At 39.4% G+C, this 25,022-nt stretch overlaps 1 protein-coding gene across 1 annotated transcript in view; it reads right to left on the bottom strand.

The window, feature by feature from the left end:
- The window catches only part of TTN (titin), a 311,277-nt gene extending 294,870 nt beyond the window's left edge, over positions 1–16,407 (bottom strand). The window contains exons 1-11 of the mRNA XM_087950422.1: positions 16,188–16,407; positions 14,213–14,316; positions 10,282–10,485; positions 8,986–9,273; positions 7,374–7,465; positions 7,039–7,283; positions 6,324–6,654; positions 5,553–5,696; positions 4,757–4,882; positions 4,084–4,221; positions 428–565 (exon numbers count right to left, since the gene is read on the bottom strand). Of these exons, the coding sequence (XP_087806548.1) occupies positions 428–565; positions 4,084–4,221; positions 4,757–4,882; positions 5,553–5,696; positions 6,324–6,654; positions 7,039–7,283; positions 7,374–7,465; positions 8,986–9,273; positions 10,282–10,485; positions 14,213–14,303 (1,797 nt within the window). The 5' untranslated portion in view covers positions 14,304–14,316; positions 16,188–16,407. The remainder of the gene's footprint in view (positions 1–427; positions 566–4,083; positions 4,222–4,756; positions 4,883–5,552; positions 5,697–6,323; positions 6,655–7,038; positions 7,284–7,373; positions 7,466–8,985; positions 9,274–10,281; positions 10,486–14,212; positions 14,317–16,187) is intronic.
- Positions 16,408–25,022: the final 8,615 nt, after the last annotated feature.

Genomic DNA, 25,022 nt, shown 5'->3' with positions numbered 1-25,022 from the left:
GAATTTCAGTGTATAATTTGAATCCTGAAAAGGTCCTCCCCCCATTCTCCTTGATATCTACAAGAACAATCAGACTGAAAACAACCAAAAAGCATTGAGAAATATTAATATCTTAATAAAGAAAGATACATTCCATAACATTTCTAGATGGAAGGCACTTATTTCACATATTTTCCCTAAGCCTTTTAACTGTGAAGGTTTCCTTCGAAGTTAAAGGTGGCTATATAAGTTTTTTTAATGAATCAATGGAATTTTAATTAGGATTAAATTGATGCTTTGTTTTAACTAAATGAAGAGAACCTTTACAAAAGGGAGCAAAGTTACTGTTGCAGGAGTTCACAAGAAAACAAAGGAAAATAAAAAGAAATGTGAAAATGAAGTCTGCAACTGAGCAGAAAGAAAAGTGTGCAAAATTGATAATATTCACCTTTTCATGAGCAATGTGCATTTCTTCCCTTCTGGTCAATATTTCTTCTCTGGCTCTTGTAATCTGTTCTTGTTGCTTAATTAATTCAGGAGCAATTATTACCTTGGGCACAGGAACTTTAACTGCTTCTTTTCTTATCTAATGACGTGATAGAAAAGAAAGGATTTCAGTTATCAGATTCTCTTCCCAGCATCTCTAAAAACTAAAATTGTTTTTCAATAACTTTAAACAGCACATGGCCATAGTTCTTCAGAGAGCTAAGAATTACAATAAATAAGTCTACTAAACTCCATCCTGGATCTACATTGGATCCACATTGAGAATAGCAATTCTAGAATTGGAATATTTGTATTTATTTTATTTCATCTTGTTTCATTTCATTCAGCATTTATACTTCAGGATATTTTTTTAACAATGTTTAACATGCCATATTAAATTGGATTGCATCAAGAGCCATAATGGATGGCTTTACTAAGCAAATGACATCGCAAACTTCATGCTTTGTACAAAAGTATTTGTATTGTTGTCATGGAATTCAGTCCAGATTCCTGGGAGGGAGGGAGTGCGTTCCAGAAGAGCAAGAGACAATTCAGTTCAGATAATTTGTGTGAGAGAAAGAGGGTGAAGACAGTTCCTCCCTAATAGTTCCAGAGCATAAGCTTTATAGGGGTTGACTTGAGTTTGGCAAGTTTCTATCTATAGGTGAAGAACAGTATCAAAATCTGCTTGGAAAAATCACAATGTGTTTTTCTTGGTTTTGGGGACTTGACAGTAGTAAGCTATATGGCTTATTTTAGATAGCTACAACCTTTAATGCATTATAGATGTATCATATAGTATGTCAAAAGTAAAATACCCTACATACAGTACAATTTGTACCAATGATTACTATTTGATAAAAACGGATTGCAAATAAAATGAACAGCAATCTTATTTTTGATCAGCAAGAGTACCCTGAAAATATTGCTTCCATGTGTCCTTATGTCATTTAAAAGCTCCAGAAACCTGTCCAATAACTTTTTTGTTGTATCCCATACTCTTGGCAGCTGACATGCAATGTTTTGAGGCATACGGAGCATGCTGAATTTCAAAGCTGTGGTGGGGAAACATTTACCCGATGATGTTATCTTTTTTGTTGGAAAAGACAGTGTTTATTCAGAAGTGTCCCCAAATTACTGAATATTTCCTTTTCTTTCTCAGTAGTCCCATGTTGACTCCTAAGTTTATTATTTAAGTACGTGATGTTACAGCATTTACCACCAGAGAAATAAAATTTGAGCTGCATTTCCTTGAACAATATCGATAATACTTAGACTTATATACCGATTCATGGTGCTTTACAGCACTCTCTAAGCCACCGGCCCCCAACCTTTTGGGCACCAGGGACTGGTTCCATGGAGAGAGGGTTTTGCGCAGACCAGAAGTGGCATGGTTGCTGGTGCTGCCTTCATCCCATGGATGGAGCTTCACTTGTTTGAGTGGCTGAATTTCTGCCATGCCACGGACCAGTGCTAGTCCATTGACCGGGGATTAGGGGGCCCTGGTCTTTATCCCCAGCATATTGCACCCAAAGTAATCAGTTTTGTTTGAACAAAGCAACATCCCAGGAGTTACTAAGGAAATGGTTTGTTGCTGCATGGTTTGTGTACAATTTTTGGAATATCCCACAATTTCAAAAGCATTTTTCCATTCAAAAACCTGTTTAAGAAAACTAGGGTACTATTGTTTCCTTTGCCTAGCTCTAGAATTTCTGGGTTCTAAGACAAAAACTTATCTTTACTAAGTTGGCCAATGTAATTAGTCATATTTAATGTAGATAAAGAGAGACTTCTGCGAATGTCAGAAATAACAAATACATATTGGGGGCAGGTGGAAAATGGCAAGCTAGAGGAATATCAAATCAAATCTAATCTTTGTTACAATCATATACACTGCTCAAAAAAATAAAGGGAACACTTAAACAACACAATGTAACTCCAAGTCAATCACACTTCTGTGAAATCAAACTGTCCACTTAGGTAGCAACACTGATTGACAATCAATTTCACATGCTGTTGTGCAAATGGAATAGACAACAGGTGGAAAGCATAGGCAGTTAGCAAGACATCCCCAATAAAGGAGTGGTTCTGCAGGTGGTGACCACAGAACACTTCTCAGTTCCTATGCTTTCTGGCTGATGGTTTGGTCATTTTTGAATGCTGGTGGTGCTTTCACTCTAGTGGTAGCATGAGATGGAGTCTACAACCCACACAAGTGGCTCAGGTAGTGCAGCTCATCCAGGATGGCACATCAATGTGAGCTGTGGTAAGGTTTGCTGTGTCTGTCAGTGTAGTGTCCAGAGCATGGAGGCGCTACCAGGAGACAGGCCAGTACATCAGGAGACGTGGAGGAGGCCGTAGGAGGGCAACAACCCAGGATCAGGACCGCTACCTCTGCCTTTGTGCAAGGAGGGACAGGAGGAGCACTGCCAGAGCCCTGCAAAATGACCTCCAGCGGGCCACAGATGTGCATGTGGCTGCTCAAACGGTCAGAAACAGACTCCATGAGAGTGGTATGAGGGCCCGACGTCCACAGGTGAGGGTTGTGCTTACAGCCCAACACCATGCAGGACGTTTGGCATTTGCCAGAGAACACCAAGATTGGCAAATTCGCCACTGGCGCCCTGTCCTCTTCACAGATGAAAGCAGGTTCACACTGAGCACATGTGACAGATGTGACAGGGTCTGGAGACGCCGTGGAGAACATTCTGCTGCCTGCAACATCCTCCAGCATGACCAGTTTGGCAGTGGGTCAGTAATGGTGTGGGGTGGCATTTCTTTAGGGGGCAACACAGCCCTCCATGTGCTTGCCAGAGGTAGCCTGACTGCCATTAGGTACTGAGATGAGATCCTCAGACCCCTTGTGAGACCATACGCTGGTGCAGTTGGCCCTGGGTTTCTCCTAATGCAAGACAATGCTAGACCTCATGTGGCTGGAGTGTGTCAGCAGTTCCTGCAAGACGAAGGCATTGATGCTATGGACTGGCCCGCCCATTCCCCAGACCTGAATCCAATTGAGCACATCTGGGATATCATGTCTCACTCCATCCACCAACGCCATGTTGCACCACAGATTGTCCAGGAGTTGGAGGATGCTTTAGTCCAGGTGTGGGAGGAGATCCCTCAAGGGACCATCTGCCACCTCATCAGGAACATGCCCAGGCATTGTAGGGAGGTCATACAGGCACATGGAGGTCACACACACTACTGAGCCTCATTTTGACTTTTTTTAAGGACATTACATCAAAGTTGGATCAGCCTGTAGTGTTTTTTTCCACTTTAATTTTGAATGTAACTCCAAATCCAGACCTCCATGGGTTGTTAAATTTGATTTCCATTGATAATTTTTGTGTGATTTTGTTGTCAGCGCATTCAACTATGTAATGAACAAAGTATTTAATAAGAATATTTCATTCATTCAGATCTAGGATGTCTTATTTTTGTGTTCCCTTTATTTTTTTGACCAGTGTACATTATAAAGTTAGAGACATTTCTAAAGGGGAATTCTTCAAAGTCATAACAAGCAAATCAAAGCAGAAATTGGTGCATATTTAATAGTGCTAATAAAGTTTATAACTATGAAAGAGGAAGGTTTTTTTTCACACAACTGATATTTACCTTTTCATGAGTAATGTGAATTTCTTCCTTTTTTGTAGGAATTTCTTCTCTAGCTCTTGAAATAAGTTCTTGTTCTTTAATTGTGTCAGCGGCAATTATTACCCTGGGTACAGGAACTTTCACTGGTTCTTTACGTTTCTAATTTTATGGTAAAGAAAAGAGTGTGTTAATGACTGAATCTAAACAAACCAAACAATATTTCTCAAAATACATTGCACATGAGATGAACATAATCAGCACAAGGCCAAGGTTTGGCGAAGGATTCAAATAAATAAGCTTCAGCGACATAGAGAGCCAGTTTGATCTAGTGGTTAAGGCACTAGGCTAGAAAGTGGGAGATTGTGAGTTCTAGTCCCTTCTTGGGCACGAACGCTGGTTGGATGACTTTGGGCCAGTCACTGTGTCTCAGGATCTCCCCCAACCCACCTCACAGGGTTGTTGTTATGGGGGGAAATAGGAGGAGGAAGGTACATTGGATATGTTTCCCATCTTGAGATATTTATAAAATAATAAAGGGCAGGATACAAATAAATAAATAACATATCATGGCTATGCAGCATGCTGACTTTTCACAGCACTCGTTATGAGGGGAGGGACAGGGAAATTCCCTCCTATTCATTGATAGTACACTATGGAAAGAAAGCTTGCTAATGAAACTTCATTGGCTATTCACCTTTTCCTCAGTAATCTGTATTTGTTCTTGTCTTGTGGTAACTGCTTCTCTGGTTCTCAATATCATTTCTTGCTCTCTGGCTTTTTCAGCAGTAGTAGTAATTACTAAGGCAGCTTCTTTTTTAACCTTATATTTTAATGGTGAAAAGAAAGAAAGGAAGAAAGAAAAGAAAGAAAGAAAAAGAGAAAAGCAAGCTATAACATTTAATTTCATCAATCGTCCTATATAAAAAGTATGCAAAATATAAAAGCAAATGAAGATAAGTATATTTGGGGATAAAAGTTAGTTTAAGCTCAACAAGGGGAGAAAACAAATGAACTTTCAGAAAAAAAGTCATGCTGTTAAATAGAAGAATAGAACAGAACAGAACAGACTAGAATAGAATAGAATAGGATAGCAGAGTTGGAAGGCACCTTGGAGATCTTCTAGTCCACCCCCCTGCTCAGGCAGGAAACCCCATACCATTTCAGACAAATGGTTGCTCAATCTCTTATTCAAAACTTCCAGCGTTGAAGCATTCACAACTTCTGAATTAATATGAATTAATATGTTTTTCCTCAAGGTTATTTAATTGGTTCTGAGCCTGTTTTAAAATAGTTAGCCAATTCCTAAAATTAACATTGGTGGATTTGTTGAACTGCAAGTTGTGTCTTATTGGTTTTACCATATTATTATGACATGCTTGCCTGTAGTATTGGCCAATGTGTTGTTCATTTTCTGCAAATGCCTGCATTGGCAGTTATTAATAGAAAACAAGGGGAGAGTGTTATTTATTGTCACTTTGCTTTATATCTACCTGCTCCTGGACAGGCGGAATGTGTACTGCGGCCATGGCTGTCCTTTTAGCCATCTGCTCTGCAGCACTTGGAGGAGGTTCTCTCTCTCTGGCCATGTCAACAGCTGCAACGACGGTAGCAACAGCTGCTGTTTTGTCCATGTCCTGCGAAGCCCAAATTAGTGGCATGAAAAGACAGCTTATTGGAAGACAATGTCAGCAACATGAGCAATAAGGTGCAAACACAAGCAGCTGCTTTGCCAGATTGTCCTGTGACAACAGTATAGCACAGCACTGTCTAAATTAGGGGTTGGCATATTGCAGCCCAGGGGGCAAATACTAGCCTGGTGTCTTTCTTTCTTTCTTTTTTTAATATATGGCTTCCGAGTTAAGAATGGGCAAGCAGGTAGCAGATCGCTAGGGCCAAGCTTCAACCAAGATCTTAGAGCAAGGGTAGTGGATCAAGGGACAGGGTCATGGTGTACTGGACAATGGTGGCAACCTATTAGCAGCCTCCTTGCTGGTGGGCCAGTGCCATATAAAGGCTGCTATGTTCCTCAGCCTGCAGATCTACCAGACAGACTCTGGAGGCAGAGGAGGGGAAGGATCTGGCCATTTATATAAAAAGAAATGTTTGCCAAACCCTGGCCTAAAAATAACCGAGCATGTAAAAAATAATAATAACAGGGGTTCTAATTTCTCCTAGGCAGACCCATTCTGTTGCAAAACCACATTACTTTGAGAAAAACGCCCTCCCCCTTGCACAGTATTTTTCTTTTGAAAAGGTCTCACCTCTGCAGCGGTGGTGGCGGCAGCAGCAGCTGCACTAACTGCCAGAGTGGCTTCTGCTGTAGCGGCTCCTCTGATAGCAACCTGTTCGTGCATTCCGTATCTCCCTTCCCATCTTTCTTCAGTCCTCATCTGGGTGGTGCTCGTAGTTACTCTGGTGTCTTTCATTCTGGTTTCCGAAGTAGCTACGTAGCCTTCCTGTTTCCAAGGAGGAAGCACATCAGCCCCCATTGCTGCTGCGGCCTGTGTTTTCCGGACCAAGATTGGTGATCTCACAGGTCTGATAGGCGACGTAGAGACTGAGAGCCTTGCAACTCCAGCAGGAGACACCGATCTGTTAGCAAGAGAGAACTGATATTGATGCCAGGGGAAGAACAGCTCACCAAAGTGACCATGGAAAGGTGGAAAACTAGGGCACCGGTAACCCTCCAGAATATCCGATTCCATTAAAAAAATTCCATGGATATTCAGTTACACAACTGTAGATAACTCACAGGAGTATATAATAGCAATATTGACCACAGGTATTTTGCTGTACTGCTTAAAGAGTAATGTTTGTCTTGAGAAAGGCACAGTGCGATTCTCTAGATGTTCTTGAATTTTAACTCCCATCAGCTACCACAATTATAATTAATAATAATGAGGAATTCTGGGAACTGCAAGCCTACCCTTTCCTTTTTCCCTGATCTGGGTCAAATTTTACATGTGAGTGGTTTACCTGACTGGAGATGGTGTCGGACCTCTCACATGTCGTACAGGAGATGGCGACTGTCTGATTGGGGATGGTGATTGCTGGCGTGCCATCTGTACTTTGGCTGCAATGATCGGCGGAGTCGGTGATTTAGAAGCAGGGTGAGGAAGCATCCGTGGGGGTACCTTATGGATCAGCTGCTGCTCAATGCCACTTTCTATAACCATCTCAGCAGTTGTAAGTGTTCTGGCATCAAAGTGAGCTTCAATCTTCTGCAATGAAAGATCAAGAAAGCTCATGAAAATTTAGTTAAAGCCCCAGCCTTTGAAATGGCTGGTAACACAATCTGACAAATTGCCAACCTTTTCAGTTCGGGTTTGTTGTGTTGTTTGTGTAATCTGAGCAGTCGAAACAATCGTCTTTGTCTTTTTAGCGGGAACAGCTTCTTCGTCGCCTTAGAGAAAAGAGAATGGGAGTCATTAGAATTGGCTCTAGGAAGGCAGGAGAGGAGAGAAGGATATCTGTGATCCCAGTTATTTATGGGTTCATGTATACTATTGCCAAGAGAGCTTTGCAGATTTATCCACAAATTGCCCAGCAGCTTTGCTCAACTTGAAGGAGATGTTACCCATTTATAGAAAAATACCATAAGGAAGATAATAAATAAACAAATAAACAAATAAATAAACAAACAAACAAACAAACAAACAAACAAATAAATAAATAAATAACTGAATAAATTAATTCTCTCAGGCTCAGATTAATAAAGAGAGCAATTCATTTCAAAATAGCCTTTTCGTAACTTTTCATGCCAAGAATATAATGCAGAATAGCCAAGTCTAAGATTGTCTATTTAGAAAGAAACATCACTGCATTTAATGGGGATAATGCCTAGATAAGGGAGCCTAAGCAAAACTCTTGCAAGGTATTTCCTTGTAAAATATAAGGTATAAAACCAAGGAACCGATTAAAGCCAGCAGAAACGGCCATCATCTTCTGTTCCTTCATATTTATAGAGTGAACATTTAAAAGGGTGCAATAAGCATACCCATAAAAATTGCCCACTTTTAATCAGGTTTTCTGGGCACAGAAAGCTTTGTAAAGTTAAATATTCTTATAATATATTTTGGATTTTAGCCAAGTAACCACCTAATGATTTTAGCCTTAGGAGCAGGTAGAGATGTTGGACACTGATGCAGTTGTGTATTTCTTTTCTACTTTAGTCCTTCCCACATGGATATCTAAATGCATTGTTAGGCCATTGCATTAGCCATGACTTGTTGAATAAGCCATCATAACCCAATTCTGACATAATGTGAATCCACAAATCAGTTTATTAATCCCAATAGCTGAATTCACACTTTATGTCAGACATGATTTTGCCTTAAATAAATAAAATAAAAACCACTTTATTACTTAGTGTGACATGTAAACCTAACCTATATAGATTTAGGCCCATTTATTTATTTTTCTTTTACTGTGTGCACTGAACACAGTACTGTGAGGCCTGGATTTTTGTTCCTTCAGAGGCCTGCAACTGCGGTATGTGCTTAAGCAAGTTGCTGTGAAACTATGATACCCAGCAAGAGAAATCCTGGAGTGAAAAACTGATCTGTTGATTTACTGGATTTTAGATTAATACAATGTAAAACAATTACAAATATAGACACTGTGCCCCACACTAGCAATAAGTTAGCCTACTTGTTTTTCTTGTATTAACAGGGGAAGAAAAGAAGCAGAACATTTGTTGCTGTTGCTTCTGAAAACAATTTTATCTTTTTGTCACGCTGAAGTATTTATGATCAGCTTGTGTCCAGGGTGAAATTTTACAGCCACATTAAAATCACCTGAGAGAAATGGAATTGATGGATTTGTTGACAGAAGAGCAATCATTGTGAAGTTTGCTGCCCTGATGGAATAATCCTAAAGTTTTGAAAACAAACATTCTTGGTTGACTATCCTACTAGTCTTTACCTTGAATGAGCAGTTCGGCTGTTGAAGTAGCTCGTCCCACGCTATTAGTGGCATTTACTGAATAGGTTCCGGAGTCTTCAGGGTAAGCTTCTGCAATTATTAAACTGTAGAGGTCTCCTTCGTGTAAAATTTGAAAATCGGGGGAGCTTTGAATTTCTGCTCCATCCCGATAGAACTTCACCACAGGTGTAGGGATTCCAGTCACTCTCACGTCAAGTCGGACTTGACTTCCTTGTCGAGTAGTCATGCTCTGTAGTCGTTGTGAAAAGTTGGGTGGTGCTGTTTCAGCTGGGAGGAAGAGGAGAAGGAAGAGGAGGCGGTTGTATAAGCAAGAACAAACATAAGGAATATCATGGATCTCCTTGCTACTAAAATCCTTGTGCCTGTAACCTTTAACTGGGCGAAATGGTGCATCATAGGGCAAAACCTTTTGAACTAAGATACCTTAAATTGGCTGACAAACAGAAAGCGCCTGGGGCCCATGACTACCGTGGTACTGGAATTTGGCAAGTTTTATAAAATGTTTTATGATATAAAAATCATTTTAAGACATGATACAAAATGTCTTAAACATTTTTCGTGGTCAATTCCTGATATTCGACTGCGCTGTATAGTTAAACATTGCAAGGCAGATAGATTTCTGATATCTCCCTGATTTTTTTAGAACTTTTCAAATATATTAAAAGCTCTGCTTCTGTTGACGATAAGGAATCTGGTGAGATATCCCTGAAACCATGACCCAAGAGTTGCAAACTCTGCTTCTGAAAATTGACAAGGATTTCGATTGGCAGAGAGGCTGTACCCATTGGAGCCATATGTAAGTTGCCCATAATTCTGAAATTATGGGGCAGAATTTAAAAGAGGCACACAGAAGTAAGGTTTTCTATGACTGAGTTTTACAGACACTTTCCTTTAAATAGCAAGAGGTAGCCAGATGCAAAATCTGTGTTGATGGACCATCAGAAAAAATAAAAAATAAAAACCAACAGTGTGGACATATAAGTTTGATTGTTCTTAGAAGTACATATAAGGCAGTCTTTATACAGTATTTACTATTTATTTACTGGCATTATTTACAATTAAATGTTAATATTGAGGTTAGATTTTTTTAAAAACCAATAAGTAGCTACAGTATATTTGATATGTCAGAGAATGTTGAAAGGGGAGAACCTTGTTTAATGTGATCTCTTAATACTTTTTTTCAATTTAGTGTTCATCTTTGTAGATTCTATTCACCAGTTTTAAGATGAAAGATGGAAAGTGCCAACTCTAACTCGTTCTATAACCACAACCTACCAGTGACAAGTAGTTCTGCAGTACTTGTGGCTTGTCCAGATCCATTGGTGGCTTGTAGGGTATATCTTCCACTGATATCTGCGGTCACGGCGGGGATCACAAGTTTAGCGCGGCCATCGCTAAATGAGATCTGCGCACCGGGCAGAGTTGCAGTAGAAATAACCTGGCCATCCCGATACCAGCTCACCTCAGGAACTGGGAAACCTTGAGAGGGAGAGTGAAGTAAAGATAAATGCTCATTAGATACCATTTGCATCAGTCCTAAAATACCACCAGGGTTTCCTAGTGTATATGCTAAAGTTGCTAAGGGGCTGGATCAAGGGCTTCAGTAATTGAGATAAAATGAAAGCAATGACTGGGCATTGGGAGGGGGAAATCTATGCTTACTGCAATCCAACTCCCCAAAATAGAAAATAGGCTCAGTTTATTTTATATTTGGTTGGTTATATTATCATTATTCTCTTTTTTTGCATATACACTGAGAACTTATGCATCAGAGACAAATTCCTTGGTCAAATTAAGTATTGTATTGCATTGCATTATATTGTATTGCATTGCATTGTATTGTATTCTTTTCCTATTTCTATTTCTATTCTACTCTTCTGTAATATTCAGATCTGCTTTCTTTAGAATATAGTTTGCTGCTCCTTCCTCTGAATATCTGATACAAAGATGTATTTATATTCTTAGATGGTATTATCGGAGAAAGACTATATTTTAAATGCCCGATGCTTGAGAAGGAAAGGCATGTAGGCGTAATGATAAAAGACATACTTTTTGTGATTTAGGAGGTCAGATTTCAAGAGATAAAAATGTTCATAGAGTTTTGGTGCATTACAATAACCAAGCGCTGAATCATTGTCAAATCTATCCAACATAATGAGTAACTTGGGGGAACAAGAGATTTATAACATCATGTAATATGAGTTAGCACTGCCATAAGGTGGCAATGGTTGGAAGGTTGGATTGAAAAGCAAAGCAAGAGAGACTCAGTACTATTTCACACATAGTGCTAAACTTACTTCGTTTGCTTTTGGTAATGATGTGTGGGCCTACTTACTATGTCTTAGAATTCATAGTTTCAGAAATGGAACCTCCCACTGTAATGTAAGGCAAGTATTACCTTTACTTTGAGAAATACAAGGAGAAGTATGATTGGATGCAAAATCTGAAGCATAGTTTCTCAACTTTAGCAATAGGGTAATTCTAAGTGTTTAAGTCCACACATCTTAAAGATGCCAATGTTGAGAAACACTGATCTCAAAGTTGTTTAAGATGGGGCAATGAACCAATTAGAGAAGAAAAAAAATTAAAATCTTTCCTGTCAGATTGCTAACTCATACTCTCAGTTCCATACTTCTGTATTCAATTATTTCCCTTGCTAACTTTATCTTCTCTCAGAATGGGAATGGAGAGTTGTCAAAAAACAGGAATCAGTGGAGAGGACAGAGGGCTGCCTTTGATTTGTCTAAAATCTAGCAATAGAAACAGATTATATTTTCCTATGAAATCTGGGCAGTATTCATGTATGGTCCTCTGTCTATTAGATAAATATTGTCATTTTCTAACAGCACATAATTTAACGATAGTATGACTGCTTTCCGTGGCAGTTTCCAGAAAGTTTTATCATATATTTGTATGCTTAAAAAGTGCTTTTCAATAATCTAATTCCAAAGTGCTGTAACAACATGAAAAGAAAACTTATATAAAAAGTACAGTTGGAGCATATAACATTAAGATATTTTAAGCCATTTCAATTAAAATTTTCAGACATCCACCTTAATAACCACAAATATCCATGACCATAACAGATGGGGGGGGTCCATACAGATGTTTTAAACACAAAATTACTCAAATAATATAGAAAACCATAAGGATCTGGTTTAAACATCAGAGGTGCATATATGGTGTGTGTGTGTGTGTGTGTGTGTGCGTGCATGGACATACACATACGCACCCACATATGTACACATGCATACACACCTCACACACTTCCTCTACTTAATTGTTGTTGGAGAAAAGTATCTGTGCAAAAGGGTAATTTAGACATGCAAAACTGCAGAAAGGCTTGTCATCTTGAAGGACATGCAAGACCTGTCTTAAGAATTTGACAGGACACATGTTTATTTGACCCCGATAGCTATTTTCCTACTTAATTCCCACAACATCCTGTATTTTCTTTTCCTGACAGAGAAATCAAAGGAAAAACATCAAAAGGAGGGAAGTAAATCCCAATTACTGAAATAACTCCTGGAATTTTAAGTGATCATCATATTTTTGCTAATGTGAATATGAAAGCCTCAATTGGCAAATATTAATTCAAGTTATCATTTCAAATTCTGAACTAACCTTTGGATAAAACCTGGGCAATTGATTCTTTTAAAAAAAAATCTTTTGAAGTTAGTGATAGACTAAATTTGCTCCTGCAATTGCAGCAAGTTGAGCATGGCTAATTAGTATTATCCTTTCTCTGATATCTTATAATTTCCAGCTTAGAACAAATACTTGAAGTTAATATGATTCAGAGAACAAAGCCAAACAGCTGGGATTTCAAAGTAAGGTCTATACTAGAGACCTTTTTAGAAAAAAGAAGCCCTGCCTTGATTCTTCAAATGTATTACTTAAATTCTGCTCGCTGTTCATTGTATCATTACAGTAGCCTGTTTAATATGCATATTGTTTTTCCTGCTTGGTAAAAATAGATATATTGTCAGCATATAATCCAAACATGCATATGATATCATGTTGGTGTATGCTCTGAACCAGGGAATACAGTATTTTTGTATTGTGTTCAGTTTCTATAATATGGTTCTTAACTTAGAAATATGTGGGCTGCTATAAAGCACCGTATGATCTCACTGGCCTGGAAATAATTGCTCCACATCTAATATAGTCATGCTACCATTGGCATCACAATCAAAGCTTTTTTTTTTTTAAAGCAAATACAATATTGGTGCACATAATGAAAGAGGTAGGACTTTTATGCCACAACTACTATAGCTTGTTGCTACCATTCTGATGGAAGCTGGAAAACATTATATACTGCATATAGATTTACGGCTTGAGCCATTTCAAAACTTAATGCTAGCTTAAAATTTAAGAGATACAGGAAATGAACTCCTAATGGTTCATGATCAACATTATTTCTGTGATCCACAAACTCACCCTGAGATACAAGAACACTCATTGTTTCCCTATCGTTTGGGCTGTTAATATTTAGCAGAACACCAGATAGGGAAAGAATCTGTATTTCCATGCTCCCATCTATTAGCCATTTGGAATTTGTGGACTGGCTATGATAATTTTGGTCTTAGTCTTAGAAAATAAAACATGTGACTGTAGCTCAATGATTTATTTGCAAAATACAAAAGGGGGGGCGGGGAATGAGGCTGAAGTTAAGTGGTTAAGTAAGGAATAACTGCAACAATCTGACTTCTGGTAAATTGATGCTTTGAGCATGACCATGACCATGAACGCCCAAGATGGGGTGATTTTGTAAATGCCATTTTCTTGGAGTGTCCATAATATACTGTCAAAGTGAAAAATTGACTCCAGACTCTCTGACCTAGCCTGAAGTACTGATGATTTCCCAGTCTTCAAATTGATACAGAAGAGATAATTGATCTCTTCCCCTGATGAGAACTTCTTTTACCTATTATCTCTCTAATGTACAACTGATGAAGCTTCCAGGATAGAAAGTGAAATGTCTTGTTTTTCCTCAAAAAATCAGTCCAGTTGCCTTTTCAAAATAAAAATGACTTTTGACACAACTATGACCTGGAATCTTCCTAGACATTTGTTTAATGGAGTCCTACCCCATCTGTCTGTCAGTCTTCCTAAAGCCCCAGAAAAGCTGCCCTCTTCACCATTTTTGAAGATATCAGCCATAGGAAAGAAAATAATAACCAAAAAAACCCACATGGACACTCACCACTAATATGAGCCTCAAAGGTTGCGGCACTACCCTCCAGTGCCACAACACTTTGTAACGGCTGCGTAAATGTTGGTGCTTTGCTTGTCATTTTTGCAGGCACTCTGGAAAAAAAGATAGACATAAAAATAGAGGGTGAGAAAACAATTTGTGGAAAGCAACAGGCATAAAAAGCAACATAAATATGTGGTGTTATAGAGGGATTGTTCTACTTAGATTAGATCTGTGGCTCTTGAAAAAGTTGCTTTTGTTAATGCGACATTTACTGAAATTTATCTCATTAAATTATTTTATTTTCCTACTAAATAAAAGCACAGCAAAATGATTAAAAAGAAAGAAAAAGAAATCGTTTGAAAAGTTTCTCTTAATGTGGAAAAAAGGTTTTAGAAAGAGGCCATTACAGAGAAAAGAAAAAAGGAAAGGAAAGAGAAAAAAAGGAAAGGAAAGGAAAGAAAAGAACAAAGAAAAAGAAAGGAGAATTCAAAAGTATAAGCAGGGCAGTTGAATCTAGGAGAGAAGGAGAGAAGGCCAAGTTTGAAATATGATCTTGGCTATAAGATAACAACTGACACTGATGGTTTGAACAACTGCAAAATCAGTAAAACTATACTTTGTCCAGTATAATATTTGTTGCTCTAACATAATGTTCCCACTCTCTTGTAAACCACAAAAAGATTCAAACAGAATAACTGATTTTATTGCAAAATGTTTCTTAATATGGATGCCCATCAGTGTCAAATCAATTTATTCTGTTATATTAACTGAGTACTAAATGCTAACTTGATATTTATTATGATTTATCATACAGGTTTGGACAGAGTCACAGGGGGTCATGATAGCCAAAAATAGAATTCCAGTAATGTCAGTGATTTATGTGAGGCCCATTTTTTTCTTGGCTACCTTAAAAAAATTGCTATGGTTTTAAGTTTGAAACAATCATAGCATAAGAGGAATAGATTAGATAGATAGATAGATAGATAGATAGATAGATAGATAGATAGATAGATAGATAGATAGAAAGATAGATAGATAGATAGATGTGTGTGTGTGGGGGAGAGAGAGAGAGAGAGAGAGAATGCCAATATATTTCCTTATTAAAGCATAATATATTTAATTTAGTCATTCCTTTTTAAAGTTACTAGCTCCAGATTTTGTAGTGAAATGTTTTACACCAATGTATTTCAGTTAAGTTAGACCAATCTATACATGTTATGTACTTTCACCCAAATTAATCGTAGCTATATATTCCAGCTTAAAAAAAAATTAAACCACATACCATCCCTTCCAAATTGTTGGATGAATTCACTATTGTGGGCATTTCAGTCCTCCTTCCCCCCTCCCAACTTCCACAAAAAAGATGAGGAAAATATCCTATTATTCAATTGTGATCTTATACAGCTTTTGTATTGCTAGCATTTCAAAGGCATGCCTCTGAAATGTCACATTCCCAAAATAACCATTCCAGGTTTGAGTGACAGGAGGCAAGTGGTCCAGAGCTGCGATGTAATGGATATGGCAGCAGCTGATTCCCTTAAAAAGTCATCAGTGCCTAGCCTCGGCTATGTGGCTTTATCAGAGCTATTCTGGGAACGTCTTGGTTCATCTGCAAGTAACATAACCTTCCACCCTCTTTTGGAAGGATTAAAAGCTAACCCAACATTTGAAATAACTTTTCACCCTCAAGCACATTTTAAGAAACGATCGCGACCAACTCTAAAGTCCTAAGAGTTCACAAACAGCAGGCATCATTTCATTCACGTGAAAAGTGCATTCCCCAAAAAACAAATCTACAAAGAGCTACAGACTTTTCTCTCTTTCACCACCCTCCATCCCATCCCAGCCCAGCCGAACCCATCCTGCCCCATCCCACCCCAATGCACCCCCTGCATATAGGGCTGTATTTAAAATAATTAAAGTGCCCCAGAGCTTTCTAGACCGAGGGAGATCACTCAATTATTGCAGACATGCTACTAACCTGATTTCACAAGAGTGCTTAAGTGAAGTGGGCTAAGCCCAAACGGAAGTTTCTGGAGCGACGTCCTTATCCAGAGGATGATGTTAAACAATCCCAACATGAGAATGGTTGAGCCTCTAGCCCTAAAAAACAAAACTACACAGTTGAAACAGTGTAGTTTTGTTTTCTTTGCAATCCCTACACCCGAGGCGAGGCTGGGAATGCACGACTGCTCAGAAGGGCAAACATGGTGGTTTGGCTTTTTATACCCCTGATCTGCTGACAGGTCTGCCTGTGTCATTTCAGCATCACTTCTCATTGGCTTTCGGAAAGGAAGGCCTTGGGAGAAGAGTGGGGGAAGGGTCCACTTGGAGCAATAGGACCACCTGTTCGCCTGATTGACACATCTAATTTTGGCCATGCTGAAGACGGAGCAACCAGCCTGTTCAGAAACTCTAGTTGGGAAGGGAAGCAACCATTGTACCAGATGCTCCTAAGCAATTCAGATCTTCAGTATAATCCTTCAATAGAATAAAAGAGTAGGGGAATGTACATAGAGATATCAATACTTAACCCAGAAAAATCCATTCTTAATCACCATACAGTCAACCCTGTTACTGCCACTCAGCCAGACGCATGGTGGGGAAAGAAACTGCTGTCAAATGCCATTGCCCAACACTCTTGTTCATGCCATCTGGCCTTTGTTATTGTGGCAGGATATATGGTTTCACCCAAGCAAGGTCCTTGGGCTTGTTTAATGGCCAATATATCATAGCAATGACTTGACAAAACTGTAGTCTAAATCGGAACAGATGGTTTTGTATTTGTTGAATAATCTGAAGTGACACTCATAACCTTAGGGTGAGCTTAACCTAAACATATTAATTCATAATGGTATTGGCTACAGAAAGGGAACAAGCTACAACCAGCTCCCTGCTTTAAAGAGTATTAAAGTGAAGGCAAAGATATGAAATTGAAACCAGCAGAAAAGCATGGAAACAGACTTATTCAGCTCACTCTTCTCACTGTTGAATAAACCCTCCAGCCTAGCATCAGAAGTGGCAGAAAGGGAAAGGTGTCCTCTCCACCTGTGGATCCAGTGCAGTTGCTCCTCACTCTTACAACCTTTGTTGAGCAAAGACATTTCAGTGGTTTCATAATGCCAATGCATCTAGAAATCTTACATTCTCCGTTCTTACGTTTAGTTTAAACTCCTTCAATTTGATCAACAGAGGGATACAATCAAGATCAAGGGAGGTACTAATACCACTCTACAAAGCCTTAGCAAGACCACATCTAGAGCACTGCATCCAGTTTTGGTCACACTATAAAAAAGATGTTGAGACTCTAGAAAAAGTACAGAGAAGAGCAACCAGGATGATTAGGGGACTGGAGGCTAAAACATACAATGAACGGTTGCAGGAACTGGGCTTGGCTAGTCTAGTGAAGAGAAGGACCAGGGGAGACATGATAGCAGTCTTCCAATATTTGAGGGGCTGCCACAGGGAGGAAGGGGTCAAGCTATTTTCTAAAGTGCCTGTAAGCCAGACAAGGAATAATGGATGGAAACTGAACAAGGAGAGATTCAACCTGGAAATAAGGAGAATTTTTCTGACAGTAAGAACAGTCAAGCAATGGAACAGCTTGCCTTCAGAAGTTGTGGGAGCTTCATCACTTGAGACTTTCAAGAAGAGATTGGACTGCCATCTGTCAGAAATGGTGTAGGATCTGCTGGACAGGGGGTTTGGACTAGATGACCTACAAGGTCCCTTCCAATTCTGTTAATCTTTATCTGTATTTGGTAGTATAATTATCCAATATCAGCATAAAATGTTTAAATGATGAGCTGAATAAATCGAAAGAATAACCCATAGTGGATGTTTTCTTAAAGGAAGGCCCAAAACTAGAAACTGTTGCTCCAAAAGGCATGGATTCCGGCAGTAAACCTCTTTCTCAGGTTGGACAATAAGTGATGCAGGAAGAGAGATGGGCAGGCTTTGTTCCACATATCTACTGTTTGGAAGCTTTTGTTGCTAAGGGAGACATTTGTTAAGTGAATTTCACCCCATTTTACGCCCTTTCTTGCCACAGTTATTAAGTGAATCGTTGCAGTTGTTAAACTAGTAAGACGGTTGTTAAGTGAATCTGGCTTCGCCATTGACTTTGCTTGTCAGAAGCTCGCAAAAGTGATCACATGACCCGAGGACACTGCAACGGTCATAAACATGAATCAGTTTCCAAGCGTCTTAATTTTGATCACATGACCTGGATGCTGGAATGGTCATAAGTGTGAAAAATGGTCATAAGTCCCTTTTTTCAGTGCCTTTGTAGCTTCGAAAGGTCACTAAATGAATTGTTGTAAGTTGAGGACTACCTGTATTATTTAAACACAATATATGTACTTATGGTGGGGAGGACTGTGTGCAGGTTTGCATGCTCAACCTTCTGCCCAAGGTTTGCTGATAGGCAACTTCAAGACCTCTAACTTACCCAATGAATGCCGTTCTCTTTAGAGTAGATTTGGCTGCAGAAGGAAATGTTCGATAGTTTCTCAGCAACTGAAATCAGCATCACAATTCTTCCTTCCTTCCTTCCTTCCTTCCTTCCTTCCTTCCTTCCTTCCTTCCTTCCTTCTTCCTTCCTTCCTTCCTTCCTTCCTCCCTCCCTCCCTCCCTCCCTCCCTTCCTTCCTTCCTTCCTTCCTCATACAAATTTATTATTACTATATTTTTTATTTTTTATCCATTTGCTACCTCTCTGACAGCTGCAGTGTCCATGTTGGAGCCTGCTCCTCATTTATTTCATCTCTCCCCTAATGCCTCTAGCCAAAGCTGGCCTTATGTTCACCCTCAGAGACTTTGTTTACATCCAAATTTCCTAACGTGCTTCCAAAAATTTATAGTATCATTAGATTTGAGTACAAGATTTGCTCCTGAATTTTAAATTGCTAAATTGCTGTCAAACACTGGTGGGTCAGTTACTTGGCAAATAATCTACAGAATATATTAAGGGATTAATCTTTCAAACAATAGGATTCTTCCCCCCCCCCTAATTATCCAAGAATGTATCCCGCAGCATAGAGTAATTTAGCTGTCTTGAGTGCCATATTGGTAGAAAGGTGGGGTATAAATGAAAAACAAACATTTTAAAATGCATATTATTTTTAACATTGTAAAAGCGGGAATTCTTCATTTATATTTGTTTTCTAATTTGCTTTTTTTTTGTTTTGCCCCTGTCCATATAACAATGGACATTTTAAAGAATGTAGTCCTTGACCAATCCTAAAAGATTGCAGTTATCATTTTTGGGTTGTCACCATTATTGTCTTTCTGCTACCCACATTCATGACTACTTTATTAAGGAACAGCTCTGGGACCACATTCAAGGAGAGGTATGTAAAACTAGAAGTCTCAGATTTTCCTGTCTTGGTCTACATCTTCTTGTTCCTGAGTAGCACAGTATTATTTTTCACTGTGTAGATCAGAGGTGTCAAACTCACGTCACGTCGTTGTCACGTGATATATCGGGACTTTCCCCCCCTTCACTAAATCAGGGGTAGGCGTGGCCAACACCTAACACATCCAGCCCGCGGGCTGTGTGTTTGACACTCTTGGTGTAGAGAGTGCTGGACTTACAACCACAGTTGAGCCCAAAATTTCTGTTGCTAAGTGAGACACATTTGTCAAATGAATCACTGTGGCTTAATGACACAGTTCTCAAGTGAATCTGGCTTCCCCGTTGGCTTTCCTTGTCAGAAGTTTACAAAAGGTGATCACATGACCTCGGGACACTGCAACTGTCATAAATATGAACCAGTTACCAAGCACCTGAGTTTTGATCATGTGACCATGGGGATGCTGCAATGGTTGTAAGTGAGAAAAACAGTGTCATAAGTCACTCTTTTCAATGCAGTTATAACTTTGAATGGTCACAAAATCGAGGACTACCTCTTAAACTTCTGTTTTCCTTTTCATTTATTTACATACATTCAGTCCAGCCCCTGGGAATTTTCCACCAGTTCGAGGAAGTTTACTCAGTTTGGTGTAACTAAAGCTGACGGTGCTGCACAATCCAAGAGAAAAGCAACTAGGAATGAAGAACGTCTTTGTCTTTCTCTTTACACCAACCTGTTGTGGTTAGCCGGCAGCAGGTGCGGACTTCTGAGGTCTTGGAGAGCAAGGACTCAGATGAGGGGCCTGCGTGTGAGGCAGGGATGGGGCCAGTGGATGGAATGCTGCCTTGGGAGATTGTGGAGGCTGGCAGCAATGATGAAGAGGTCCCCGAGGAGCCTGTGCCCAGTGCGCGTGTGCGCAGGGCTGCTCGAAGGAAAGAGCAGCTACAGCAGCATGGGCGACTCGGGAGTAAGGCTGCAAGGTAATGGCTCCTCCCTCAAGAGATAAAAGCCAGCTGAGAAACCGGAGTTCTTTGCAGGAAGTTTTTGCACCGCCTTGTGGACGTTCGGAAGATCTTGGTTGGTGTTTGGAGGCTCTTTGTGTTTGAAATATTTCTTAGTAACTTTATCTAGTGTTCTTGGCAGCCTTGCACCACCTTGGCAAGGTTCGTTCTTATCACAGATAATTAATTTGAAACAGCCTTTTAACTGTGAAGGAACGGAATTTGTAAAGAATCATTAAAAGTTTTTGCTGTTACCTCTGTTTCGTGTTTGTTTCCTTGGAACAAGGATTGGGTCAAAACACAACCCTATTCCACTAACCATCCTCATTTTTGCTTGGTTTTGTATTAGCAATTACCAACCAGGACCAATTTTGCAACAGCTTTAAGCCATGCCAGCTTGGAAATATGGTAGTTACTATAATTAGCTGTTGACCAAGCATCAGACTGTGGAGTATGGGTGACAACTGTCAATGACGCAGGACATATAAAAATGTACGGGTGTTCGGGGTCAGCTGTGGCACTTTTCTGGAACTTGGTGAATGAAGAAGACCTAGTCAAATATATATTTCCACAGTAAAATGATTTTATAATTAATGTGTAAGGACAATCAGATCTTTTCTGATGGAACCCTCAGACCTTCAGTGTCTATAAGATCTCCACTGTTTTGACAGCAATGGATATTCGAGACTCAAATGAGGGTGAAGTGATACTTGTTACTATTCCTGTTTTGCTTGTTTTTTAACCATTGTAAAAAGCCATTTTCCTTCAGCTAGTGGTCATCAAAGAAATTACTATATTTTAGATCAGCTCCAGATATTGGGCTGAATTTTCATGGTGATTGTTGTGATAAATTGGGAAGATTTTGGTCTGCACAGACTTTTAGTCTCAGGGTGTCTTTATGACACATTCAGATCACTTTCTTTTCCCAACAGCGAAGGTCCTTTACTGAAGAAGTGATTATCAGCTTATGACCACAACTGAGTCCCAAATTCTGTTGTTAAGCGAGACATTTATTAAGTGAATTTTGCCCCATTTTAGGAACTTGCTTACCACAGGTGTTAAGTGAGTCACTGCAGTTGTTAGGTTAGAAAGAAGGTCGTTAAGTGACTTTCCTTGTCAGAAGGTCACAAAAGGGGATCACATGACCCCAGGATATTGTGGCCATCATAAATATAAACCAGTTGCCAAGCATCTGAATTTGGGTCAGGTGACCATGGAGATGCTGCAGTAGTCATGTGAAAAACGGTCATAATTCATTTTTTTACAGTGCCACTGTAACTTTGAACAGTCACTAAATGAGCTCTTGTAAGTCAAGGACCAGCTATATTGTATCACCTTGGGTGGAACAAAACAAAGGCATCTCAGGTGGGATCCTTTTCATGGTTAGAGGAGCCTCTCTTCTATAGCCGTGATGCAGTGGTGGGATTCAAATTTTTTTACTACTGGTTCTGTGGGCGTGGCTTGGTGGGCTTGGCAGGGGAAGGATACTGTAAAATCCCATTTCCTCCCCACTATTGGGGGAAAGTTACTACCGGTTCTCCGAACTACTCAAAATTTCCGCTACCGGTTCTCCAGAACTCGTCAGAACCTGCTGAATACCACCTCTGCCATGATGGCGAACCTATGGCACGTGTGCTGGAAGTGGCACACAGAGCCACTTCTGCCGGCACGCAAGAGGTTTCCCAGAAGAGCCCCACTGCACATGCACACGTGCCTCTGCCAGCCAGCTGATTGTCAGGTATCTGCCACGCATGCACAGGGGGAGACACACGTGTGTGAGATGTACAGGCATGCACAGAGGCATGTGGCAGGGGGGTTGCATGTGCATGCACAGAGGTATGCTGTGGGGGGGGGTCACGCGCACATGCGCAGAAGCCTGCAGTGCACGTACAGGGGATCGAGCGCACAAGAGGGGGAAGGGGGAAGTTGCGCAAGCATTGCATCATGGGTGCAGGCAGGTGAGTGTACGCACTTTTGGCACGCAATGTGAAAAAGGTTAGCCATCACTGTTCTATACTGTGAAAGATCAGCTTGGGGCATTACAGCTTTGAATTGCTTGAACAATCAGATTCCAATTGCATCTGCTATCCAAATAGAAGGACATGGTGGAATAAATACTAATATTAGGTTGTTATATACTGAAGACTAGGTTTGGAGAAAAATATTAATTCATCCATTCAGAGCCTAAAGACAATAAGTTCAACATTCCAAACTTTACAGCTACAACTACTGCAGGATGTTCTATGGATTAGCCTTCCTACCAAGAGAGGAAAAATAACCTTTTCAATTAACTTCAAATTCAATTTATATTTGATTTCTCTGTAGATCAGTTTTGCTAATCCATGATTTTTTTTTTTCACCATAAAAACCTGTACTTTTATGTTTTGAAGCTCACATTTAATTGAGGGAGTAATGTCAGACCTCAAAGCTACTGCTTCTATGTATATATCACAGTTCTTGATGCTGTGTATTTGCAATATATATGAAGAGAAAAATCAAGCTCACAGCAAGCAAAATAACTGTTTATTGACAAATTACATTTTAATTTACTTCTCATTGTATAGTTACATATTATGAAAATATGAGGTTTCCTTTTATGTTTTGCTTTTATGTTTTACTGGAAGTAAAGGATAAAAAGATTACAAAGTAATCATACATATTATTTCGCTTTGTTACAGATAGACTAAATTATCCATTTTAAGTTTCTACAGAAAATACCAAACAAACAAAAAACCTAAAACAAAATAAAAAACCTTATGCAGTTCATTTCACCTTTGAAAATCAACCATGACTGAGAAGCAAAACTCTAGTACAAATTTTCTTGATTTATCACATTCACACAACTGTAAACTCTGCAGATGTTTACCCCATCATATGCTGGAGAACAATTGTTTCATCATGAAGTTGAATTAAGTTGCATTCTTCCATAGTATAATATTCACTCATTGATTTGGTGTCACCTTATGGGAGAAATTTTTTATTAGCTACCCTTAGCTACACCCATGTAGTTAACTTTGTGAATGAGACACCTCTCTCTCTCCTTCACGGTACCTCCAAATCTTTAAATTGAGAACCCAACTTTAAAACTAGAGGGTTGCAGCCCAAAATATCACTCTAGGTCAGGGATATCAAACTCACAGCGTCACGTTGTCATCACATGATATATCACGACTTTCCCCTTCTTCACTAAAATGGGGGTTGGCGTGGCCAGCGCATGATGCATCCGGCCCACAGCCCATGAGTTTGACATCCCTGTTCTAGGAGATCCTGATTGTATCTCTTTTAGATTTTAATGAAGAATTATATTAAAAAAATTGTAGATGTTAAACACAGAGTATCCATATAATTCATGTTGGCAACATGATACAAAATTCTTTGGAAGACCAATTATAGTACAGTATAAAATGATATATTACAGACTGCATAATTATTGTATAGTATATAATAATTTATGCTATACTTTTCCAAGGTTCTTTTTTGCTCTAATAACTCAGGGTATATCTTCCAATTTCTCTTCTTGATGTATCTCTTGGATAATTAAAGTGCAGCTCTCATTTTCTACAGACAGAAAAAGGAAGCTGAATTTTCTAATATACGGCTCACCAATAGTCGCTGCCATCAGGTCTTAATGCATTTCCAGGCTCACAACAAATCCTTCATAGAATGTGTTTTGAATAACAGGGCTGAGGTTCGAGAAAGCATGACGTCATTTTTAAAAATATCACCGCTAGGCAATTCAGCTTGTCCCCATCCTCTTGGACTAAACAGGAAGCTTTCAGGGCAGATGGCGAGGCTCACAGGCAGGTTCAAGTCCTGACAATTTCATTTTTAGAAACTGAATGCTGATGATCCCTTTCGGTACGTAGGGGGTATTGAAACCATGTTCATACATTCATACACAAGATATATACAGTACATGCCACACTAGCTCATCGTTGCTATTGCATGAATATGAAAATATCACTAATCCCTACCCAACCCACTTCCAAATGCTGGGAGTCATTTGAAAGTTATCTAATTCCCATCAGACTGGTACCAAAAGTACTCTCTGTTGTGATCTGTCAAGAATCATACTTCCCTACTGATTTCTACTTGGTGGCTTTTTCTTCAACTACACTCCCCAGACTTGAGAAGCATGAAGTGGTTGCAGAATAGAGAGAAATCTCTATAGGTAGTAGCAACGGAGGGGAACAAAAGCATACAGTAGAAAATATGGGACCAATTGTTATAAACTGCAGAGGTAAATCTGTATCTGATAAATCACTCTCAAAAGTGGGTTCACGTGACAAAATGCTTCACTATCCAATATGCATATCCAGCAAATGCTATTTATACAAAAGTCAAAAATTCTTTATTACCGGTCAGCGATCCAGGCTAAATAAAGCTAATTGAATAAAACCTACAAAACATTAGAGGGTTGCAAATGATGAAACTCACACAGCAGAAGCAGGCAGGCGAGCAA

The sequence above is a fragment of the Notechis scutatus genome, chromosome 1 (assembly GCF_049901735.1).
Source record: "Notechis scutatus isolate UNSWTSFEM ecotype Mainland chromosome 1, rNotScu1.2, whole genome shotgun sequence".
In the NCBI taxonomy this organism is placed as follows: Eukaryota; Metazoa; Chordata; class Lepidosauria; order Squamata; family Elapidae; genus Notechis; species Notechis scutatus.
The sequence above is the reverse complement of the archived record's forward strand: the minus strand, read 5'-3'. Positions and strand labels throughout refer to the sequence as shown.